Below are 22,081 nucleotides of genomic sequence, written 5' to 3' on the forward strand. Positions count from 1 at the left end.
CGCTCTAACTTCCGGAAATTTTAAGATTTATTGCTAATTTTTTTTTTTTATAGATCATCATAATAGGAAGGTTGGTATTGAATTTGGGAAATGTCGGTTGAGCGGTTTAGATTTTATGATTTTTGGTATTTTACGAAAATACGAGTTTTTCGAAAAATCCGCTTTAATTTTTGGAAATTAATTTGGAAATGTTAAAAGTCGATAAATAAGTTAAAATTTTATTTAAAAAAAAAAATTAAAAGTAACAAATTGGTTTCTCAAGCTTTTAGAACAATGCTTAAAGCTTCCTCTATGAGGAAGCCAAAATGAAAAATATAGCACCTCATAGAGTAAGCTTTGAGCATCGTGCATCTTGACCATCTTGAGGAAGCAATTTGCAAATTTCAATTTCCAGCATTTAAAAAAAAATGTTTCAAGTATTCTTTTTTTTTTGTATACGCCTGCCTAGAATGTTCAAATTCAATTAAAAACCACAAAAGAAGATACCACTAATAGCGAAAGAGTAATAATTTTTTTAACGAAAGTTAAAATATTACCTTTATTATTTACATTGTAATATTTAACATAATTTACAATTCGTTGGTACTGAGGCTAATAGAATATTTCGAATTTCATTGAACATTAATTTTTTTTTTTTTTTTTTCATTACTTTCGATCTCAAGTTTGAAGGGTTGAATTTTTTTTTCTCCTTAATTGAACCAAGCATAACAAAAAAGTAAGAATAAATGATGATATGTTTCTAAGTCGCTGTTTCATTGGAGCCCAAATATTTCGGTGTTCCGACACGAGAAGGAAAAACTTGACATTTTTTGAATTTTCAAATTAAACCAGCCTTTATCAAGACTGTGTTTTTCATCGAGAATTCATGCTTAAAAGAACGTTTGTAGGCTCACAAAAAATAGATGGTCAACAATCCAAAAAATGGTGCATAAGTTATCCGCAAACCAGAATTTCGGGTTTCAAAAATTCATGGCGTTGACGAATCGAAAAACCGTTGTTTTAAGAAAGTCTTCAATCAACTTGCAAAGATTTCTGTCGGCATAGCAGTGATAATGAGATCACGTGGATCGCATCATAATACCGGAAGTGCCGAGCTATGACTTTGGTAAATGATTGCTCCGGTAAAATTGATAGCTGCTGCTAATACAAAAACTGGCATCCAACGGCCGTGAGACGCAGTAACGAGCTCAGCGGTTAACGGTCCACAAAGTATTCCCGGTATGGTTGCCTGCAAAAAATTCTTTATGTTTAGCAATTTCAGTCTCTGAAAAAAACGTGTTTTTTTTCTTTTGCAAATTCATGACAAAATATCCTTTATCGACATCAATTTAATTGATTTTAGTTATTTTTTCTTCATGAAATTTCATAAGCATTGTAAAAATCGATGAATGCATCAACCCCTTAAATTTATTATTCTGAATGAAAGCTCTGAACCGAGATCGGAAACAAGACTCTCCGATTTTCAATTGGGTATAAAATGTTTTTGCTTTCGATGACGAGACTCAATTATGCATAATTTTCTTTGTTTTTTAATAAAAAAAAATAATTGTTTACGATAGCGTCCTTCTTACGAAAATTTATTAACGGAAAATACGTGAAAGGGAAGAAAAATTTTTTTTAAATATTCAAGTTAATGAAGTTTAAAGACTTACAATCGTGTTTGATATCGCGAAAGTAATTCCTGCATGATTGGGTGCAACTTCGGCATGATTACTGAGATGTCCTGCCGAGTTGCAAGCGCAAAGTCCCATCGAAATCGAAACGAAACTGAAAAGAAAATATATACAATTACGTCCGAGATATTTTCGACGGTTTTGTTATCGATTTTTTCTTTAGTTTTTATTTCATATAAATTTATAAGGAGCTACATACATAACTGCTGCAACTAAATTGTCAACGGCGTAAAACGCTAACAAAAATGCTGCTGGTCCAACTAGACCTATATTAGTCATTAATCTTCTTACTGATAAGACTGACCATCGTTTTTGAATAAGATTATCGGCACTGTGACCCGCAACTGTAAAAAATCAAATAAAACGTTTTTCAGTGTATGAGTGATGGGTAAAGTCAAGTCAATTAAAAAAAATGGACAAAACTTCGTTCTATTAAAGTAATCCGTATGATTCCTATTACCCCCTTATACGAAAAACTTTCTTGCCTCTTCTGCATTATAAATTTGAATTATTGAACAACGAAATTGTTGAAATGTTGTGAGAATATTGATGAGGATAACAGGATCTAAACAGAAAAAAATGCCTTACCGATTCCAACGAGAGAATTAACGATGTAAGGAAGTGCAGTTAGGCTGATACTTTCAGTGTTAGCGGACAAATTTCTTGCCAAATAAGTTGGCAGCCATTGCATTATTATATAATTGCTCCAATTCATTGCAAAATGTGCTATGTACAACGACCAAAGGGGCCAGTGAGCAATGAATTCGGTCCATCTTAAACTTCGATTTTGTATGACCTGCGATAGAAAAATAAGGCTTATTTTAACTTTTAAATCAACTTTTTAGAGAAAATTTGTCAATATTTCAATTCATTACTTGAATTGGCGACCATTTTTGTGATCATAGTCACCACTTTTGAAATGGTTGGATGTCATTGATTTTGAACTTTACCTTTGGTACAAACATTGGAATCTCCTCTTGAGAGCTGGTCTCTGGATACAGGATCATCCATAAAGAGGTCCAGATTATACCGATTATACCAAATATATAAAAACCACTTTGCCATGGTAGATGGGGGCAGATCTGCACAGCAAAATTTTATTATTTTCTACATAAACTGAATTGGATGTTGCCAAAACTAAATAAGCTTAGATAACATTGCTATCTCCTAAACGCACTGAATCATTATGACCTGAATTAGTTGCATGAAATATCTTTACCCTGGAGGAGCATTTCAGAATTATCCAATGCTCCTCATTTTTCAATGCGAATAATGTTTTTTTGGACGTATCGAAAAGAAAATTATGTTGAAAAAAAAAAAAAAAGAGGAAAATGAACGAAAGTGGTAAGTTTTTGAGTGACACTTTTACGTTTCTGAGTTTTTTCAAAAAATTTAATTTGATATTTTCAAGTTTTTCATGATGCAGACATACTCAGGGTTGTTTGAAGCATATTTCTGGTTTTTTTTTCCCACGAGAAATTAAATATCTGTCAATGACAAGTTAATGTCACAGCATTTCAACACAAGACTGAAAATATGTGTGATTGAATAGATGAAAAGGAATTTACAATGGAAGCGACAACTTGGCCGACAGAACCAGCAGCAACAAGGTAACCAAAAGCTCTGGATCTTTCCTCAACTGGAACATTGTGAGCGAATAGATGAAAGATTACTGGCAGTCCTGTAAAAATGGAAAAAAAATTCTTTGCAATTGACAGTTTATTACAAACCTATTTTCTAGATGTTCAAGAAAATTCGTAAGTCATTGCAGTAATCATTCCTACCTAGACCTTCACCGAGACCAAGAATAACTCTACAAATTATGAGTAGCGGTATAGAGTGAGCCAGTAATGGCGTTATTGCTGTACTTATCGACCATAGAAGTACAGCAGACATTAAGACTGTCTTGCAACCAAATTTGCTAGCCGTGCTTGCTCCTATGATCTGTTTGAGAAAATTGGACTGGTGTTACAAAGATGAATGATTATTTATTGAGCCCCAAATTACTACCGCTGTTCTGGGCTTAGGCTACATCCTTATCACAGTTTTCAGAATATGGCAGTATTGCATGCTCATAGATCTTGTCAAAACCTGTATTATTGGACATATTTTCAGTTTAGAAAGTAAAATAACTTCTACCTACGCAACGGCACAAAGCTCAATATTGAAAAATAATTTGTTCCATTGCAGTCAAAGTTTGAGGAAGGAAAGTACATAAAATTTTTGTGAAAAATGCAATTTTTAAAATATTAATGTTAGTCTGTAATCGTCATTTTTAACTAAAATATTGAGTGATAAATTGCTAATTCCAAACAATGTCACGAATTCGATGAATATAAAGTAAAAATGAATGTTTGATTGCAAGAGTGATTTTAGTTATTTTTCAACTGCGACAACAGTGGATAACATTTCTCTACATACCAAGAAGTTGAGGAAAAATCGAAAAGTCAATGGAAATCGTAAACAATATATATTTTGAAAACTACCTGACTCGTGAAATACCCGAAAGCGAAAGCGGATAAAATCCATCCCTGCCAATGTAAGTTCCATTTGAACTGATCTGTCATCGGTACAATGGCAATTGGCATAATAACGCGATCAGCTGCATTAATAAAATTGGCAGCTGAGCACAACGCGACGATGCGTGAGGTGCGTGGTAATAACGACAATCTAGGCATATTTTCCTCTATTTTTGAAATATTTTTTGTCGAGGTCACCACTTATTTTCGTTATTAAAATTCACTGTATCTTGTGTTTTTCACGTTAATGAACATTTTCTTGGCAAACCTAACCTCCCGTATTTACCGCACCGCAAACTCTTCCACACGCGAAGCACAGAGAAACGACGACGATTTGATTCTCTCGTAAGTTCGTTCCATATTTTTGACTTCCCGCCGACGTGGCTCAAATTTTCTTTATTTCGTTTAATTATCGTGAATTGTTAGTAAATATTACATTCCCAGCTACGAGAAATTTCGAGCCAAACAAATATGGAACCGAGACAGACGTTGCAGACGTAAGACGAACGAGCCATGTGTGTATGCAAAAAAAAACGAAATGAGTTTTTGACGTGTCAAATCTGTCAACGTAGCATATATCTGCTTTAACACGGTAGGGTGGAGATTGTCCGAAAAAACACTAGGACTCGAGAACCTAGCCTAACGTTAGAGCTTAGTTGCAAACGCTAAGCAGAGATGTCACCACGGTCGTTTTTGTCGGTAAAAACAGTCAGTCAGCAGGGGTTCTCAACTTTGTTGATAATTGAATACAGCACTTAATTTCGTGGTTAATTTTTCAGTCCGGAAACCATTTTAAAAATAGTGAATGAAAAAAATTTAAGAAATAAAGGAACGATAAATGATATGTGTGCGTGTGTGTAAATGTGGCAATCGTGTTTTTCCAAGCCCGTTCTTAAAAATTAAATATTTAAAATTCAATAAAAGAGCAATAACCTATTTCCCCAGCTGTTGATATTTTCATACATTTTACGACGTTCAATTATGTTTTTATAGTACGAGGCACTAAGGAATCTACCGAATTTACTCCGGCACCGAATAATCATTCAATAAATAGATATCCTCATCAATTTCCTGAATAAAACAAACAAAACATCACCAGGATCAGTGGTCGGGACATGGGTTCGAGCGAGCTTTTGGATTCGGCGGCTTTGAACGCGAAGACAATTGATTTTATGCACAATATTGGTTAGTATCCAATCAAAAACAAACGATATTCATGCTTTCATTGTCATTAATATCGATTTTCCACTCAGAAGTTCGATTTTTTTTATATTTTTTTTCTCTGTTTTCAATTCTCATATCTAGATGAAAAAATCTCAGTGCATCGAAAATCGATATTAATGACAATGAAAGCATGAATATCGTTTGTTTTTGATTGGATACTAACCAATATTGTGCATAAAATCAATTGTCTTCGCGTTCAAAGCCGCCGAATCCAGAAGCTCGCTCGAACCCATGTCCCGACCACTCATCCTGGTGATGTTTTGTTTGTTTTATTCAGGAAATTGATGAGGATATCTATTTATTGAATGATGATTATTCGGTGCCGGAGTAAATTCGGTAGATTCCTTAGTGCCTCGTACTATAAAAACATAATTGAACGTCGTAAAATGTATGAAATTATCAGCAGCTGGAGAAATAGGTTATTGCTCTTTTATTGAATTTTAAATATTTAATTTTTAAGAACGGGCTTGGAAAAACACGATTGCCACATTTACACACACGCACACATATCATTTATCGTTCCTTTATTTCTTAAATTTTCTTCATTCACTATTTTTAAAATGGTTTCCGGACTGAAAAACTAACCACGAAATTAAGTGCTGTATTCAATTATCAACAAAGTTGAGAACCCCTGCTGACTGACTGTTTTTACCGACAAAAACGACCGTGGTGACATCTCTGCTTAGCGTTTGCAACTAAACTCTAACGTTAGGCTAGGTTCTCGAGTCCTAGTGTTTTTTCGGACAATCTCCACCCTACCCTTTAACACATCGACCAACCACGCGTCTCGATTTAAACGGCGCGTAATCGGCTCTCTTTTGAAATTCCTCTGAGCAGGAAATTTTCTTCACTGGACTTATTGGAGACACGGAGCTCGTGGACAAAATTAAGAATTTGTCAGCTACATCAACGTACTTCGTTTTGAACTAATTCTGCAATTCTTCAAAAAAAGTAAGAGTTTAAATTCAAAGTTTTTAAATTTATTATTGCGTGAAACGTCCGACCGACGATCGCGAGAAAACTTCAGGTGTAACAACGCCAGTGTCCCCACCATGCCACCCATTTGGGTTGAACAATATATTATATATTGCGGAAAAGTAATATATCATATAATTCAATAATAAATATCTTTTATCTTTTCACAAAAAGATGTGTGCGGCGAGATTTTTCGTGTAAAATAATAATGGTTCGTAAGAGGCATATAGCATAGAACATAGAAAGATGGGAATAACTCACTGCTGCATGCTCACGGCCCACTACACACGGCTCAAGGCGCAAAGAAAGTGCCACTGGTGGCAGGCATCCGATGACTGAAATGCGAAAGGCATTGAGCTTGTGATTGGTTTTTCCGTTCAGGTGCACAACATTCTACAAGAAGAATTATTGTACTTCAAATGATAAAAAATAGGTTAGTGAATCATAAATAATAATTACAAAAATGAATGAACTTTCATTGTTGATTCATTGATGAACTAATGCTATAGTAAAAGGTTCAAAATAGAAATTTTGAAAAACGGAATCTCCGGAAACCGGAAGTTTAGCAGACAGATTCATTCGATAAACGATAAACTTTGTTCTCGTAGTAGGTGAGTAGGTTCTATATAGAAACCAGTAATATTGTTTTATTTTTTTTCCATCCTCATGACTCTTGAACGGGAAGGAGCAACAACAGTATAAAAATAACAAAGTTGACAGGAAGATATTATTTGAAAGGATGTCCACCAAGTCCTCGGGGGATTTGAGGGCCGAGTTGGCGGAACTCGTAAAACGCAAAGCAGAAATAGCCGTGAGTTTCAATAATGATCTCGAGAAAACTCGTTATTTGATCGAAACCAACATATTCTATTCTAACTTCAATTATTCGATTCAATCATTACACATTACAATCAATACAATCTTCGAGGCTATTTGTCTAAAACAATCGTTTTTCACATCGGTGCAGCAAGTTTTACGCGGGAATAATGCTTTGACAAAGCTCTGTTTTGAGGTTATGTTGTTTTTTATACTGAATATACGAAGTCACTAATTTTTAAATTCATAAACCCACAGAAATTCGCTATTATTATCTCGGGATTTCGTCATTTTTTTCTGAGACTACGATTTCTATGATCTGTATTATTTTTCAGGATACCTTAGCCAATTTAGAGCGCCAAATATACGCATTCGAAGGAAGTTACCTTGAAGACACACAACTTTATGGCAACATAATACGCGGCTGGGATCGCTACTTGGCTAGCAATAAAAATACTAATAGTAAAGCTGATAAAAGAAATAGGAAATTCAAGGAAGCTGAGAGACTATTTTCCAAGTCGTCCATCACGTCTATGGCTGTAAGATAATTATTGCAAGTTTCATCTGAAATAAAGCTTGTTTTGCTTTTGAAAAAAAGAAAAAAAAACATTCAAACAATTATAAAAAAAAAGGCTTCAATTTATTCGGAGGAATTTTTATGGGATTTTCACTTTATTGAGGCTTTTTCAAGTTGTCCTTACAATGTGGGGAATCGTACCTCTTGGCGGATCGACTAAGACACAATTGTTACTTTGATCGCCGCAAGAAGCAGAAGGACATGGAAATGATTCTTGTAATAAATGTTGAAATTTTGTATTGCAGGCTGTTAGCGGCTTGGTGGAGAGTACGCAAGAAAAAAGTAAGGACCTGAATGGATATTAACGAATGTATTTTTCGTTTTTTTTCTCATTTTTTTGTTATTTCTTTTTAGTGGTGAGTTCCATCAATTGAGTTGTATTCTATTCTTTTGTAATTCCTTTTATTGAATTCGTTTGACAATACAGTTGTTGTATACCTCTATGCTTGTTTTTCTCAGCACCCAATTATTATCATTGTTATTATAATAGTTATTCATTTGTTATCTCGTCTCGCATTTATGGTTTGTTTTGCTGCATTAGACACGACTTTTGGGGTAGAAGAGGCTCTTTTATGAGGTAGCGCATGTTTTTTGTTTTTTCTTTTCCCTTGAATCGGACGCACTTTCTACGCGCAGTTTATTGGAGTGAAATATATGAAAAAAGTATAGTACCTTCAATTTTTTCAAACTCGGGAACAAAAATGATCTGGTGGAATCGAGGAATTGACAGGGTAAATTTCATTCTATAGTGAATATGAAAAAAAGAGTACAAACTTTGAATAAGTATTACTCCGGTAAATGGTTACAGGATAAATTTTGCAATTCAAAATGTAAGATTAGCCTCTTCAATTGGAACATTTTAGAATCGTTCATTGATCACTATTCCGATTCATTTGGCATTAATCTCTTAGCAAGAAGTGGAAAGAGTTAACGGTGGTTCACATAGTTTTTTTACTTCTCCAATTGTTGTGGTTGTTATTGTTTGTTTTTTCCACCGCAATTCGTGTTTATAATGGTTGGGGATGCGTGTTTTCTAGTTGAACGATACAGTGAATCGGAATCGCAGCTTGGAAACAGCGGGAGCGAGGACAATTGCAATTTCGGCAATTCTAACGTAGTATCATCGGGTAACAGTAAAGAAGCGACAGGCAAGAATCACACATCCATACAAAGTGGTTATTCGCAAAACAACGGTAATATTAGTAGCTCCGAGGGTAACGTACAATTTACGAACGGACCGATGTCGAATGGAAATTTGGAGCACGTTGCAAGCGCAACACCTGCCAAGGATCCTCACACCAATAGCAAAGAATCAAACAAAAATCGATCGTCGACTAGCGCTAAAAAAAATAGCAGTAATAAGAGATCGAGAAACAGATAGAAATGATCCATTTCATCATCGATTTCTTCTTTCGAAAACCCCTGCATTTTACTCTCTTAATTTCCATTTTTTATTTCTCATCCTACGCAACTTACCATTCTTGGTGATTTTTAAAATTTATTCTTATGCAGACAGAGCTCTTCATTCGTCGTGATATCGTGTTTCAGTTCTTGTTGAAAAATTTCTCTGAAAAATCGTAACTAGTACGTTTTTTCGTTCAAACGAAAACCATTGGTCCAACGATTTTTTTAATCCAACGAAAAGTTGAGAACAATCAAGAAACTATGATTTTTTAGATTTTTCAGTATTTTTCCAATGAGTTCATGTTCAAAGGAAGTACATCGGCCAAATAAATGGCTACGGAATTTCGTTTTCACAGTGATAATAACATAAGAAAACTAACAAATTCGAACTCAATATCAAGATTAATCTTCAGCGTATAATTTTAAAAGACTAACCAATTGAAAAAGCAAAAAATATTAACATCACGAATTTGTCTGCGAAATTTTATATTTATATTTTTTTAGTAATCTCTCGACAAGAGTTTAATCCTTTTTCGCAAAACAACCGTATTGAGTATTATTATTTATATGGTAGACCTGATGAGTAGGATAAGATGAAAAACCTCGGTATAGATAATGAACTATTTTCATGGATAATATCAAATTCTATAGGGTGAATTTGTTTTTGTTTGTTTCCACTTGTAGATTAAAAGATGAGAATAGGATTCTTTACGATTAGCTTTGATTTGATTTTTAAATGAATAATCATTAATTTATAATAAAACAAAACGAGCAAATGATAATAATCCAATTCCTAGACAAGTCCTTCCGTAATTTATAGGAAATATTGAATAGGAACAGAACGATTTTTTAATAAAATTTCATTCATTTTCATAAACATTTATAACGGTGTAGAGAGAAAAAAAAAACAAAGAAACTTGGTCGGTTCGGGATTGAGATATACGACTCTTCTCGTAGATACGACGTTCATGAATCTTCGAAAAACATTGTATTGATCTGTTGGTACGTTTTATATATATAGATCAAGATTGTATAAAAGGAGTATTCATTATTATTACAAAAATAATAATAATGATTAATAATAATAATAATAATAATAATAATATTAACATCAACAAACGTCGATCTTCACATCTGGCATATTAAGTGCGTTTTAATCACGAAATTCATCTCAAGCTGTTATCGTATTTGAAATATTTGCTAGAATAAACGAATTATTTCACGAGAAAAGACTTTTTTTCAGTCTAAACAATCTATCTGGAGAAATTTTGACATCGATCGAGGGCGATTGTAAATTAGAAAAATTTGAAGTCTCCTTCCGCTCACAGTATCTTCTTGGATCCTTCTTTAAGGAAGTTGAAGCGATATATATAGGACATTATACGAAAAATATATTAGATTTTATTATTCCAAATTAATGAATTGAAAATTTACGTGAATCTTCTTGAATAGCGCTTAATTATGTGTGAAAAATTTGGAGAGGTTTCACCGCCTAGTAATAGAGATATTCATTGTTGAAAATGACAAGGTTAAATATGGGCTCTTATGGAAGCTTTCAAAAAATTGCAAATTTCAACAATAAATATCTCAATTTCACGACGGTGAATCATCGGCATATCCCGCCAGAAGTTTAATACTGTCTTAAGCTTTCTGTTTAAAAAATTTTAATGTGCAAAGTTGGAAAATAGTTTTAACATAAGATACGCTTCAACCTCCTTAACATATATGTCCTCGGACTCCGGAGGCTCTGAGCTCCGAGTGGGAAATTTCGGAAATTTGAGATGAACGTGAATTTTGTCTTTACGAAAAAGAATAAATCCGAATATTTTTGTGAATGAAAAATGTGACCACGCGGTTGAATAGATGCTTTTTCATAGAAAAATATTATACGGTGAAAATTTTAAGGCCGAATTCAAGATAACTTTCATTATTTCAGTAAACGTGCAAAGCAAAATGATAATTTACAGTCTCAAACGGAGATTTTCGCCCCTGTAAAGAGTCGACGGAACGAAAGATTGAAGCCTGACTCCGGCCGGTGGATGTTTCGGAGGTCTGCTCCGTGTAACAACGGCGTTGAAACCACGATGCTCGTCGGCCGTATAAGTTACCGTACGAATCCATCCGTCGGCTTCAACCACCGAATATTCCCCTTTGACACTGTCACCGTCCCGTTCTTCCCACGCCGATTTCGAATCCCCGGTGTACCCGTCAATTACTCCGTAATTGAATGAGTATTTCGGATGTGTCTTTGGGTCCCCCCCGCCCCGGGCAGATTACATGAAAACAAGCATATTTTAGCGATGGAAATTCTTTCGATCGACCATTCCAAATTATCGAGCATAATGTTATATATGTTCATTTTGTTCGCTCACCGTGTATTCGACGTTCTCTGCTTCGATCGACGGTTTCGGGGTTGCGACGACCGCGGCGGAGGTCCTGATTATCGGAGGTGCGATGAAAACCAAGTTCTCTGTTTTTGGTAGTGGCACGTAAGTCGCCGCCGCCGATAATTTCACGTACTCCGTAGGAGGAGGAGATTCTTCTTCGTTTTTCTTTTCCCTTGTGTCCGTACCTAATTTCAGAGCACAAGCTATAGGCGCTCCGAATTCCGTCGCAGGGGCCGAACTCGTTTGCTGGGAGCATGGAAAGTTGTGTCTTGAAACTCGCTTCCCGCCGTTACCTTCGTATCTGCGATTCAAATATCTTTCATTTGACGCCGCGTCAACACATCTCCGCCGATATTAAGGTATTACTGGATGGATAGCCCAGCAGCCGAAAATTGTATCTGATCGGAATTTCCGTACTTCGTGATGCAATAAAAATCTGAAAAAATTCAGCAACATTTGGAAAGTTATGAACTACAATTATTAATAATAATTGTAGTGCTGTGTCTATTGAAATAGATACATACACTGTCTCATACACACAAGCTAGTAACCTGCTTGACAACGAATGTTTTTGTAAAAATAAGAGAGAGGGAGTGAGAAAAGATAGAGGAGAAGAAAGCAGGATTAAAGAGCTTGGTGAGCCAGTGTGGAGGATAAAACGGAATATAAGAAACCGCACCTATTCTACAATAATATTGCCCAAAAGTTATTAATAAATTGTTTAAATAAATAATTTTTTAACAATTTTACAGTAAACCCTTGTTTTTTTTTACGAATCGAATGTGCGCATTTTTCTGAATGCTCATGATTTTTTTCAGAATTTTCATGGATTTTTGAAATTCCCTTTTTAAAATTTTTTAAGTGGCTCTATTTGTACATTTTTGATCCAGTAACCTTCAGACTTTTCAAAACTGATGGTAAATGTGTCTTCTAAAACATATCCAAAATCAAATTTTTTAAAATTTTTTTCAAAATTTTTTCAAGAAATTTCAAAAATCTACGAAAATTCTGATAAAATTCATGAGCATTCGGAAAAATACACCCATTTGATTCGTAAAAAAACAATAAGTCACCGCAAAATGATTAAATAATTAATTGTTTAAACAATTTGTTATTAACTTTTGGACAATATTATTATTGATAATTGTTTTTCATAGCTTTCCAAATGTTGTTGAATTTTTTCAGATTTTTATTGCATCACGAAGAACGAAAATTCCAATCAGATATCATTTTTGGTTGAGCTATCCATCCAGTTATACCTTAAAAATAATTGAGAACAAAAATCTCACCGCTGTTGAAGCGCTTGGATCGTGCTTACTACAATGAACAATGAAGAAATCTGCAATTTGAAATAATCTTTTAGTTTTTATTACCATCGCGCTAATCTTACAAGCAAATCATTTCATTTTCATTTTCACTCGCTATATATATATAAAATATATATAAAATATTCGTAATTTTCATGAAATCTGATGAATCATTTTAGACAGTTCGAACGAAGCCCTCGATAGTGCTTTTACGTTAATTATTGCCTTTAAGGAAGTTGAAGCGATATATATATAGGACATCATACGAAAAATACATTAGATTTTATTATTCCAAATTAATGAATTGAAAATTTACGTGAATCTTCTTGAACAGCGCTTAATTATGTGTGAAAAATTTGAAGAGGTTTCATCGCCTGGTAATCGAGATATTCATTGTTAAAAATGACAAGGTTAAACATGGGCTCTTATGGAAGCTTTCAAAAAATTGCTAACTTCAACAATAAATATCTCAATTTCACGACGGTGAATCATCGACATATCCCGCCAGAAGTTTAATACTGTCTTAAGGAGTTTCGGTACGGGCGATACAATGTTGCCATGCTAAACCATGCTAAAAACATAAAAAATTTTAAAAAGTTTAGAATTTTATAAAATTTGGTGAACATATTCTTTAGTGCCAAATTTGCCAATACAAATTTTTTAAGATTTTTCTTCTACACAGTTATCGAGTAATTGATCACTAAAGTTTACGTGTATAAGCATAGCGTTTCCATATATTATATAGGTATACATTCCGGGCATAAAAAATCTGCTTTAATGCGTAATTGCTCGATAACTAAGTAGAAGAAAATTTTGAAAAAATTTGTGTTTTCGCACTTGATGTTGAAGAACATTATCACCAAATTTGATCAATTTCTTAATATTTTGACTTCTGTACCGAAACTCCTTAAGCTTTCTGTTTAAAAAATTTTAATGTGCAAATTTGGAAAATAGTTTTAACATAAGATACGCTTCAACCTCCTTAAGCGAGTGCGAGAAAGATAGCTGCAAATTTCGAAATCGAAATTCTTTGAGACAGTTTGACCGATTAAAAAAGGCTAGCTCTGTCAGTCGATTTTTGCCATCGCCCTGCGTAGGCTGACAGAGCCTTTTTTAAATCAGTTAAACTGTCTCAAAGAATTTCGATTTCGAAAATTCCAAGTGGGGTTAGTCGATTGATCTATACTCTTAAGGTATTCCTTTCACGAGCCCGAAATCCCTACAAAAAATTGATTTTAATTTACAGTAAAGTACAACTGCATCCGAATAGATTGGCGAAATTTCAGGTCAGGCTATCGACCATTTAATGAAGAATTCAAACGTCAAAAATCGTAAAATTTATACGGGAGCTTATGGAGAATCCGTCATCACCACATTTCTATTCAATAATTCGTACACTGAATAACCCTACATTCCTGATACAAACTATCTCACGGATAGAAAAAAATGTAAGGAATTCATAGCAACGATAAAAATAAAGGGTTATCGAATGTTTAAAAAAGATATCAACGATAGAAGTTGGAAAAATGGCAGAAGCAGAAGCTTTTCCCATATAACAGCGACATCTCAGAGGTTAGGAATCAGTCCAAATTTCGAGTGCCCTCGGTTAATTTGACCATTATAAACCGCCTCATCTCGATACGTTTGACACGTCACTAGCGATGCGGTCGCAAAGGAAAATGAGACAGGCACAAGTTGAATTCCCGTTACAAGTGAACAAATTTTTTTTCGTATATTAACTCGAATAAAAATTCGTTTCTATTTTCACAATTTTTCAGAAGCAATATTTCCAATTGAAATTCATAATTTTCTAATGACGCGGAAACAAAGGTGCACAAACCTCGTTTCGGCGTTCGTTTTCGCAAATAGTCCCCGTAATATTTCGACAATGTAATTATTATAGCAATTTGAAGGATGCTAGCATGTTTTTTATTCCTTTTTACTACCGATTGCGGGGCTTTGAGACATTTTATGTTATTTATCTAATGAATTTATGTGAAATTTTGAAAACAGCAAAAAAAAATGGAAAACTGCACCGATTGTGGTTTTTTTGAATAGCATTTTTTCACTTGTTTTATTATCCCGATAGGTAATTAATATTAAAAGTGCTTGATTCGACGGTTGAGTCGTTTATACCTGTAGCAATTCCATTGTATAATGTTACAGAGAGGCTGAAGAAGCCAAGCCGAATGGATCTTTTCACAATTTCACCGACCTCGGTACGGAGATTTCTCACTGAGTATTGCAGCATCCCCGCTGATTCTCTTCTTTATATACCGCGAACATTCACTTACATTTTTCATGTCCTCTTCCTCGGATAGTGTGTTAGGACTTTTGCTTTACTTCGAGCCAATGTGCAATAGCCCATCCATATACAGCTATCCGTCCATTCCATACCTGTACAAATATCATTATAAACACAGACACACACGTATATCATCGTCATTGTGCATCTTCATATATACCGCTATCCGTATCTCTCAGCTAATATATATGGGCAGATCCATTACTTTTCGACGAAAGTATGCGCGCTTAGGTCAGCGATTTTGATAATGATTTTTTCTGAGAAAGTACATCAGAAAAGGAGACGATCCCCAAAATTTGAGCCCGATTCGAACAAACCCGGCCGCTGGAGAATTTTTTGAAATTTCAAAAAGTTCAATTTTTTAATCATTTTCAAAAATTTCCATTTCAGTGACTATATCACTGAGAGATTCCGTTCAAGCGGCATTCTTTTTGGTGAACGTCCTACTTTGAAGAAAAAAATATATATTAGTGATAAAGTCAAATCCGGCTCAGCTGGAAGCCATCAACTAAACCACTGAATCAACAAAATTTTACCTGTTTTTAAAATTCTCCCAAACCTACCAGTGGCCGAAGGGAGGGTTTACACAATAAGTGATTTTTTTTGTGAGGATGTATTCTGTTGATATCTGCTCTGGATTCCCCCGATTGCTTCGATTTCGTCACTATAGAGCCATCCAAAGATGATCGATTTTTTAAAAATCGCTATGTTTAGAGAGCTGTCATTTTTTTCTTCAAACTTCGATCTGGTTCAAATTTACAGGAAAGTTTCTTTGCTATGTCCCAAAGAAGCCCTGAAACGTTCAAGTTGGGAATCGAGCTTGGAACGGGGTTATGAATTTTCGAACATCCCTATAGAGCCATCCAAAGATGATCGATTTTTCAAAAATCGCTATATTTATATACCTGTCATTTTTTTCTCCGAACTTTGATCTGGTTCAAATTTACAGGGAAGTTTCTTTGTTACGTCCTAAAGAAGCCCTGAAAATTTCAAGTTGGGAATCGAGCTTGGAACCGGGTTATAAATTTTCGCACATCCCGAAAATTGCACTGTAAAAAAGACTTCTTGCAAATAATACGTCAAATGAATTATTGATTTTTTTAAGACAATTAAAAAAAATTAAAGACAATCAAATTAACAATTTTTTATAGCTATTGATGATAATACATTAGAAGTGAGAACTACTTCTTCCCAAAAAAATTCTAAAATGGTGCAACTAAATTTATGAACACATGATTTCCAAGTATTTCAAAAAAATTACAAACACAATATTTTTTTTATACTTCATTGTAATATTGAAATATGAAATAGAAAAATTGAGATAAAGATTGGACTATATAATTTTGTCACAATACACTGAAATAATGAATGTTAATAAATTGCTTGTTGGCTTCAATGCAATTTTTCGGATGTTCGAAAATTCATAACTCGGTTCCACGCTCGATTTCCAACTTGAAATTTTCAGGGCTTCTTTGGGACATAACAAGGAAATTTTCCTGTAAATTTGAACCAGATCGAAGTTTGAAGAAAAAAATGACAGCTATCTAAACAGAGCGATTTTAAAAAAATCGATCATCTTTGGATGGCTCTAGTGACGAAATCGAAGCAATCGGGGGAATACAGGGCAGATATCAACAGAATACATCCTCACAAAAAAAATCACCTGGTATGTATGCCTCCCTTCGACAACTGGTAGGATTGGGAGAATTTTAAAAACAGGTAAAATCTTGTTGATTCAGTGGTTTAGTTGATGGCTTCCAGCTGAGCTGGATTTGACTTTATCACTAATATATATTTTTTTTCTCAAAAGTAGGACGTTCACCAAAAAGAATGCCGCTTGAACGGAATCTCTGAGTGATATAGTCGTTGAAATGCAAATTTTTGAAAATGATTAAAAAGCTGACCTTTTTGAAATTTCAAAAAATTCTCCAGCGGCCGGATTTGATCGAATCGAGCTCAAATTTTGGGGATCGTCTCCTTTTCTGATGTACTTTCTCGGAAAAAATCAATATCAAAATCGCTGACCTAAGCGCGCATACTTTCGTCGAAAAGTAATGGATCTGCCCATATATATATATATATATATATATAGATTATTCAAGCAAAAAAGGTAAGCCGTTCATTGCGAAATCCCATGCATGCTATTCAATTGGAGCAATATTCTTTAACGAGACATCCTTCGCGTATAAGTGTAGGTATGTACAATTTCATTACTCCAGATTTTTCGTAAGCGCATCATTTATTTATTTAGATGAGACGCGGCAGCGTCTTGACGCCAAGCATTAAAAGGAATTTTTCTATTTTTCGCAATTTAGCCGAATTGGCGATCCGTTGATTGTTGAAATTTGCTCATATCTGCCCATTTGAAAAGAATAAAATAAAATAATAGTATAATAACTTAAAAAATACAAAAAGTCCAAGGAATAGACTGACCGCTCTGAAGAGTCTTCATTGTTATCGTTTCCAGTCTTATATAGTCATGTGTAACGAGCGCTCTTGCCACCTCATTTTCACCCTTTTTTTCTTTCGAGCGTAAAAAAATGCGGTTATCTCGTTGTTTAAACTGTTTTCCCAAACGTAACGTGACGCTTTTATTCTCTCCAATTTGTAATGACGAAAGATCAAAATGAAAGAGAACAAAATTCGATGTCCCAAAACACCCTCGTCAAAAGTTCGTTTTTTGACTATCCGATCAAAGGATTAATCAAAAAATGATAATGCGGAATCGTCGGAATAAAAACTAGGGTTCGATTTCACGTTTTTCTATCGATCATTGAATTAATATCGGCACATTTTTCAACCAAATAATTCGATCAAGAATGAGGTTGATAGATCGTACAATTGATCTCAGAGATGAATCGTGAAAATTAATTCAATTTGAGATATGATTAACCGTGACTGACGGTATCAAACTCCGTCGTTATGTGATAAACATCCAATACTCGAATGAATATCGCTCCTATATATATCAATAACTTTACCGTACATCGATTGCCCGTGATTTTCATCGGCTACATTTTTTCTTGTTTATTTCAATATTCTCATCACTACGTGACAATTATTAATTTAACCAATTTTCATTCCGAAGCTATATACGCACGAAAGTGTATATACACACTAAAAAGTTGTCGATCAATTGAAGTAACAAGAAAGAGTCGTTATTAAAAATATCTCCATTTTTGTTTATATGTATCATTTTAAAAATAAATTAATCTCTATTATACGAAGTAATATGCGAGAAACATCCGTTGACGGGAATGAGAATATTGGAAAAGAAAAGATGTCTCCATACAAGAGTGTCCCGGCGATATTTCCTTTCGTCTATATGACTTCAGGTTATTTTATTATCGCAAAAGTTTGTCAAAATCCTGCCCGATGTTCCCGGATGAAAACTATAAATTTTTATTTCACAAATGCGAGCACGCATGCAGTGGCGTTGACTATAAGAGAATTCTCGTCAAAACGCACAAGAATTTTGAATCGTCGCAGTACATACTGCCCAATTTTACTCTCAATATACATTTTTTTATATAATCAAAAGTACAATTGGAACATAAATTTATCGCACGCCCTCATTTCCCGATAAATTTTGAAGGCAACTCCGCATCTGTGGGAGTTGCAAAAACTGATTTACAGGCTGTTTCCCAATAATCCACGCCTAAATGCTCGGTCCACTGATGGAAGCTATACGGAAGTAATCCGTTGTTCGAGGAGATGAGCAGAGGAGAGCGAAACGTTCGAATCACGAACGTTCGAAACGAGGATATAAAATCTCATAAAAAGGCAGGACACAGCCCGTATACGCGAAGCTGTCGCGTTTCTTGACTCGTGTATACATATTATCCGACTATCAGTGACCATTTGACACTTGACCCACGACGTCTAAGTGCTCTCTTCGGTGTTCAATGGACCGTTCGGAGATGTTAAGCGCGCAGTCGCTCGATCGGTGGTTGAGCAGCAGCGACTTGTAATATTGAGTTTTGAGGCCTCTCATAGCGATACATCTCGTTCGGTATCCCTTGAGACGTTTCCATATAATAAAAACGGAGCTATCCCGACCGCAGTGTCTAAAGTGCGGAATAATCGTTGATTGTGAGAGCGATACGACCGGCGAAGTGCTACACTTCGGATTACTCGTTCGAATACTACATACTTTTTTATATTCGGAAATTCGGAGAATACATAATTATAATGGAAAGATTAAAGTAGATATAAAGTTTCTGTTTTTTTTGTACAAACATCGAAAAGCTGAAGGTTCATGAAATAGCGATAAGTTTTTCTCCGAGTATTATAATCGTCGCGAGTATATACTTGTACTCATTTTTTTTTACATATGTCTGCTACGTCGCAACGCGGCTGATAGCAGCGATCGGTCGAGCTTATTCCGAAGACAAAATTTAAATGAAATGGCCATTATTGGGTGGTTCAGTTTCTCATGACTTGTATTTCCATAACGATAAAATACAACACGAGAGGAGCAACACCTCGACGAAATTGTCAGATTCGTCAAAAGCATGCACCTTGCTGCCGCATTATCGCCTCTGCGATTTTCAATTCATTGGTAAATCATATAAAGATAATAGAAGAAGAAGTAGAACTTGAATTCTCGATGGAGAGTTTTGAAACACGATTGAGGGATAAAAAGTAATATATATGAGTCAACAACAAAGTCTATCCAAGTGCCAACGACATGACACTCATTGACATTTGGCGCTTATTATCATATTATTGTTGTTGTTGCTATTATTCATCGGTCCGATCGATCGAGGCCTTATTAAAAATCGATGGAAACAAAAGTGTTGCTGCATGGCTGACTCGCGAGTGTTTAATCGTTCGATGATTTTGTTTCCGCGTTGTCCGCAACCCCCTTAAAAATTAACCAAACCTTTTCGCGTCTGGAACGAATCGCTGAAACGACGAACTCTGCTTATCAGCAAAACGGAGAGTGCACCAACGAGAGCAGACTACGGCGCTTCTACAAAGGTTTCGTAATCTTGAGTCTCGAGAGACGACTTCTTGTGAGTAACAAAAGCAGACGCGCGGTGGGAGGTGTGAGGTCAAACAATTATTGTGCTCAAGCGACGTTGTTTTCGAGCATCGAAGCTTTCGAATCCCCGGCCACTATGCGTTTAGAATATGTGATCATAATTCTGTTATGATAGTTGGAGAAGTCAGTCGGAACATAGCGGTGTCGGACGATTTTGTCGAACTTTCGTTTTGCTATTTAGAATACACGAGCAGCTCAATTACTCGGATCGTTAAATATATATATGGGCAGATCCATTATTTTTCGACCGCAGCCTGCGCGCGTTTGGGTCAGCGATTTGGCTGCCGATTTTTTCCCGAAAAGTGGGTTATAAAAAGAGACGATCCCCCAAATTTATAGTTGATTCATGAAATTTTTATGGCTGTAGAATTTTTTTTGATCCTTAATAAAGAGTCATTTTTTTAAAGCCATTTTCATGATTTTTTCATGCGTGCTCTATGAGACTTAAAGACTCGTATGAAGTGACATTTTTCTTGTTCAATCTTCCACCTTTGAGAAAAAAAAGTTTCTCACTCCAAATGAAAATCCGGATAATTTAGAATCGTATTCTTAAATTAGTATTTTTACAAAATTTCTCGTATTTTTGAAACGCTATGACAGCAATAATTTTGCAAGTAGACGGCTTTAACACGGCTCAGATTTTCCACCTACTACTCTATCGCTGCATATACGAATATTTATATGAGGTATTCCATCCCAAGTGTGTATAAACTCGTGACCCTGACCCAGTCGGATTTCTTTGATTTTTTTTTATATGATCATATTGAGTCTAAAAAACACCCTCATCATATTTTTAGTGTTCTGAACAACCCTCATTTTAAAAATTTTTTTTCGAAATAAAAAACGTCATGTTTTAAAAATCTGCAAAAATTCTGAACGCAACGTGATAACATATAAAAAATTTGAAGCCATCACCCGTAGTGGGAAGATTATTTTTTTCGGTGTTTTACAAACTATTAACGTTCTCGAAATTCCAAAAAATTCTCAAATAGCTCACCTTGAGCCGATACTGAATTCCTTTGGTACTCAAATAAATTTCATTGATGAATATCGAATAGTGCAAAACAAATTATAAGCTTTACCATGAGAATAATGCCTACGTCGTGACTGGATAATGCTCCACAACATTATAAAAGGTCTGGGATTTTCAATATGTTTTTTTTCAAAATAGGTTTAAATAATTCTACGTGTATTTTTTTTTTTACAAGGAGTTGCGGAATTCTTTTTACGGATTCCCCTTAGTCTTGCGAACTAAGGGGGTACGTAGGACTCCCAAAAAAACAGGCCTACTCACTAGACCGCCACCTCCTTGATGTCGTCCCCCAGCCAGGACTATGTTGATATTACTTTTGACTGGGGGTTCTCTGTCCGTGTTTATCCGTTCGTACAGGTGGCGTTTCCGTATAGGTGGCGACTAAGCGCCACCATTTGGGTTCATGCAGCATCACCTTCACGATATTATCGGGGGTAATACTGCCAATCGCTGTCTCCAGTTCTCGTTTGAGTCCTGTCCAGCGGTCACACATGAAAAACGTGTGTCCCGCATCGTCTCATTCATGTCCATTGTACTTACAGTCCGTTGTCCGTACTCGGTTCACGTTACATAGGTACCGTCGGAAGTAACCGTGCCCCGTCAAGAGTTGGGTGACGTAAAAATTCACGTCGCCAAACTTCCTTTCGAGCCACGGCCTCAGGTATAAGTCGTTTCGTCCAGTTTCCACCTCGTTCTTCTGTCCACCGTTTTTGTCATACTTATTCCATCGTCCTTTCGCGCTCGGCGATTTTTGCGTTCTTTCTATTGTGTTTTTGTTTCTTCGTTGACTCTCGTGTCTGGATAGGACTCAATA

The 22,081-nt window shown here is 35.3% G+C and overlaps 4 protein-coding genes across 10 annotated transcripts in view; 2 read left to right on the forward strand and 2 right to left on the reverse strand.

The window, feature by feature from the left end:
* Positions 1 to 509: 509 nt before the first annotated feature.
* LOC122412139 (sodium-dependent phosphate transport protein 1, chloroplastic-like) lies at positions 510 to 4,954 on the reverse strand. 3 transcript variants are annotated; one of them, XM_043421464.1, is made up of 9 exons: positions 4,875 to 4,954; positions 4,160 to 4,636; positions 3,458 to 3,617; positions 3,242 to 3,354; positions 2,624 to 2,755; positions 2,262 to 2,469; positions 1,873 to 2,017; positions 1,653 to 1,767; positions 510 to 1,228 (listed from the first exon to the last, which is right to left on the reverse strand). In XM_043421464.1, the coding sequence occupies exons 2-9, from the start codon at positions 4,349 to 4,351 to the stop codon at positions 1,073 to 1,075; spliced, it is 1,221 nt and encodes a 406-aa protein (XP_043277399.1). In that variant the 5' UTR covers positions 4,352 to 4,636; positions 4,875 to 4,954; the 3' UTR covers positions 510 to 1,072. The 3 variants fall into 3 exon arrangements, with proteins under 3 accessions (XP_043277399.1, XP_043277400.1, XP_043277401.1); XM_043421465.1 differs by lacking the exon at positions 4,875 to 4,954 and having other exon boundaries at positions 1,978 to 2,017; positions 4,160 to 4,695; XM_043421466.1 differs by lacking the exon at positions 4,875 to 4,954 and having other exon boundaries at positions 4,466 to 4,688.
* Positions 4,955 to 5,982: 1,028 nt separating this feature from the next.
* On the forward strand, positions 5,983 to 10,418 carry Eaf6 (chromatin modification-related protein EAF6/MEAF6). Of its 2 annotated transcripts, XM_043421469.1 has the most exons (6): positions 5,983 to 6,367; positions 6,566 to 6,824; positions 7,077 to 7,202; positions 7,543 to 7,746; positions 8,030 to 8,066; positions 8,822 to 10,418. In XM_043421469.1, exons 3-6 carry the CDS (start codon positions 7,131 to 7,133, stop codon positions 9,163 to 9,165), a joined length of 657 nt encoding a protein of 218 aa, XP_043277404.1. In that variant the 5' UTR covers positions 5,983 to 6,367; positions 6,566 to 6,824; positions 7,077 to 7,130; the 3' UTR covers positions 9,166 to 10,418. The 2 variants fall into 2 exon arrangements, with proteins under 2 accessions (XP_043277404.1, XP_043277403.1); XM_043421468.1 differs by lacking the exons at positions 5,983 to 6,367; positions 6,566 to 6,824 and having other exon boundaries at positions 6,992 to 7,202.
* Positions 10,419 to 10,793: 375 nt separating this feature from the next.
* The window catches only part of LOC122411798 (cuticle protein 19-like), a 47,824-nt gene continuing 36,536 nt past the window's right edge, over positions 10,794 to 22,081 (reverse strand). For 2 of the 3 annotated variants that reach the window (XM_043420837.1, XM_043420834.1), the window contains exons 2-5: positions 15,019 to 15,279; positions 12,865 to 12,914; positions 11,561 to 11,876; positions 10,794 to 11,434 (exon numbers count right to left, since the gene is read on the reverse strand). In XM_043420837.1, coding sequence (XP_043276772.1) covers positions 11,150 to 11,434; positions 11,561 to 11,876; positions 12,865 to 12,914; positions 15,019 to 15,033 — 666 coding nt within the window. In that variant the 5' untranslated portion in view covers positions 15,034 to 15,279 and the 3' untranslated portion in view covers positions 10,794 to 11,149. Of the gene's footprint in view, positions 11,435 to 11,560; positions 11,877 to 12,864; positions 12,915 to 15,018; positions 15,280 to 20,072; positions 20,163 to 22,081 lie in introns of those variants that run through there. The other variant, XM_043420836.1, reaches the window with a different exon arrangement.
* Positions 19,122 to 22,081, forward strand: part of AkhR (Adipokinetic hormone receptor) — a 33,995-nt gene continuing 31,035 nt past the window's right edge. Inside the window, exon 1 of one of the 2 annotated variants that reach the window (XM_043420831.1) lies at positions 19,122 to 19,748. In XM_043420831.1, coding sequence (XP_043276766.1) covers positions 19,589 to 19,748 — 160 coding nt within the window. In that variant the 5' untranslated portion in view covers positions 19,122 to 19,588. Of the gene's footprint in view, positions 20,206 to 22,081 lie in introns of both variants that reach the window. The other variant, XM_043420832.1, reaches the window with a different exon arrangement.

The sequence above is a fragment of the Venturia canescens genome, chromosome 6 (genome assembly GCF_019457755.1).
Source record: "Venturia canescens isolate UGA chromosome 6, ASM1945775v1, whole genome shotgun sequence".
In the NCBI taxonomy this organism is placed as follows: domain Eukaryota; kingdom Metazoa; phylum Arthropoda; class Insecta; order Hymenoptera; family Ichneumonidae; genus Venturia; species Venturia canescens.

Bases quoted from the DNA above. Each gene is read 5' to 3' on its own strand.
- LOC122412139 (XM_043421464.1), bottom strand. From the start codon at position 4,351: ATGCCTAGATTGTCGTTATTACCACGCACCTCACGCATCGTCGCGTTG. The intron at 3,618-4,159 runs GTAGTTTTCAAA...TTTCTCAAACAG, and splicing joins TCGGGTATTTCACGAGTCAG to ATCATAGGAGCAAGCACGGC. The intron at 2,470-2,623 runs GTAAAGTTCAAA...TTTCTATCGCAG, and splicing joins TTCCAATGTTTGTACCAAAG to GTCATACAAAATCGAAGTTT.
- Eaf6 (XM_043421469.1), top strand. From the start codon at position 7,131: ATGTCCACCAAGTCCTCGGGGGATTTGAGGGCCGAGTTGGCGGAACTC. The intron at 7,747-8,029 runs GTAAGATAATTA...TTTGTATTGCAG, and splicing joins CGTCCATCACGTCTATGGCT to GCTGTTAGCGGCTTGGTGGA. The intron at 8,067-8,821 runs GTAAGGACCTGA...CGTGTTTTCTAG, and splicing joins GGAGAGTACGCAAGAAAAAA to TTGAACGATACAGTGAATCG.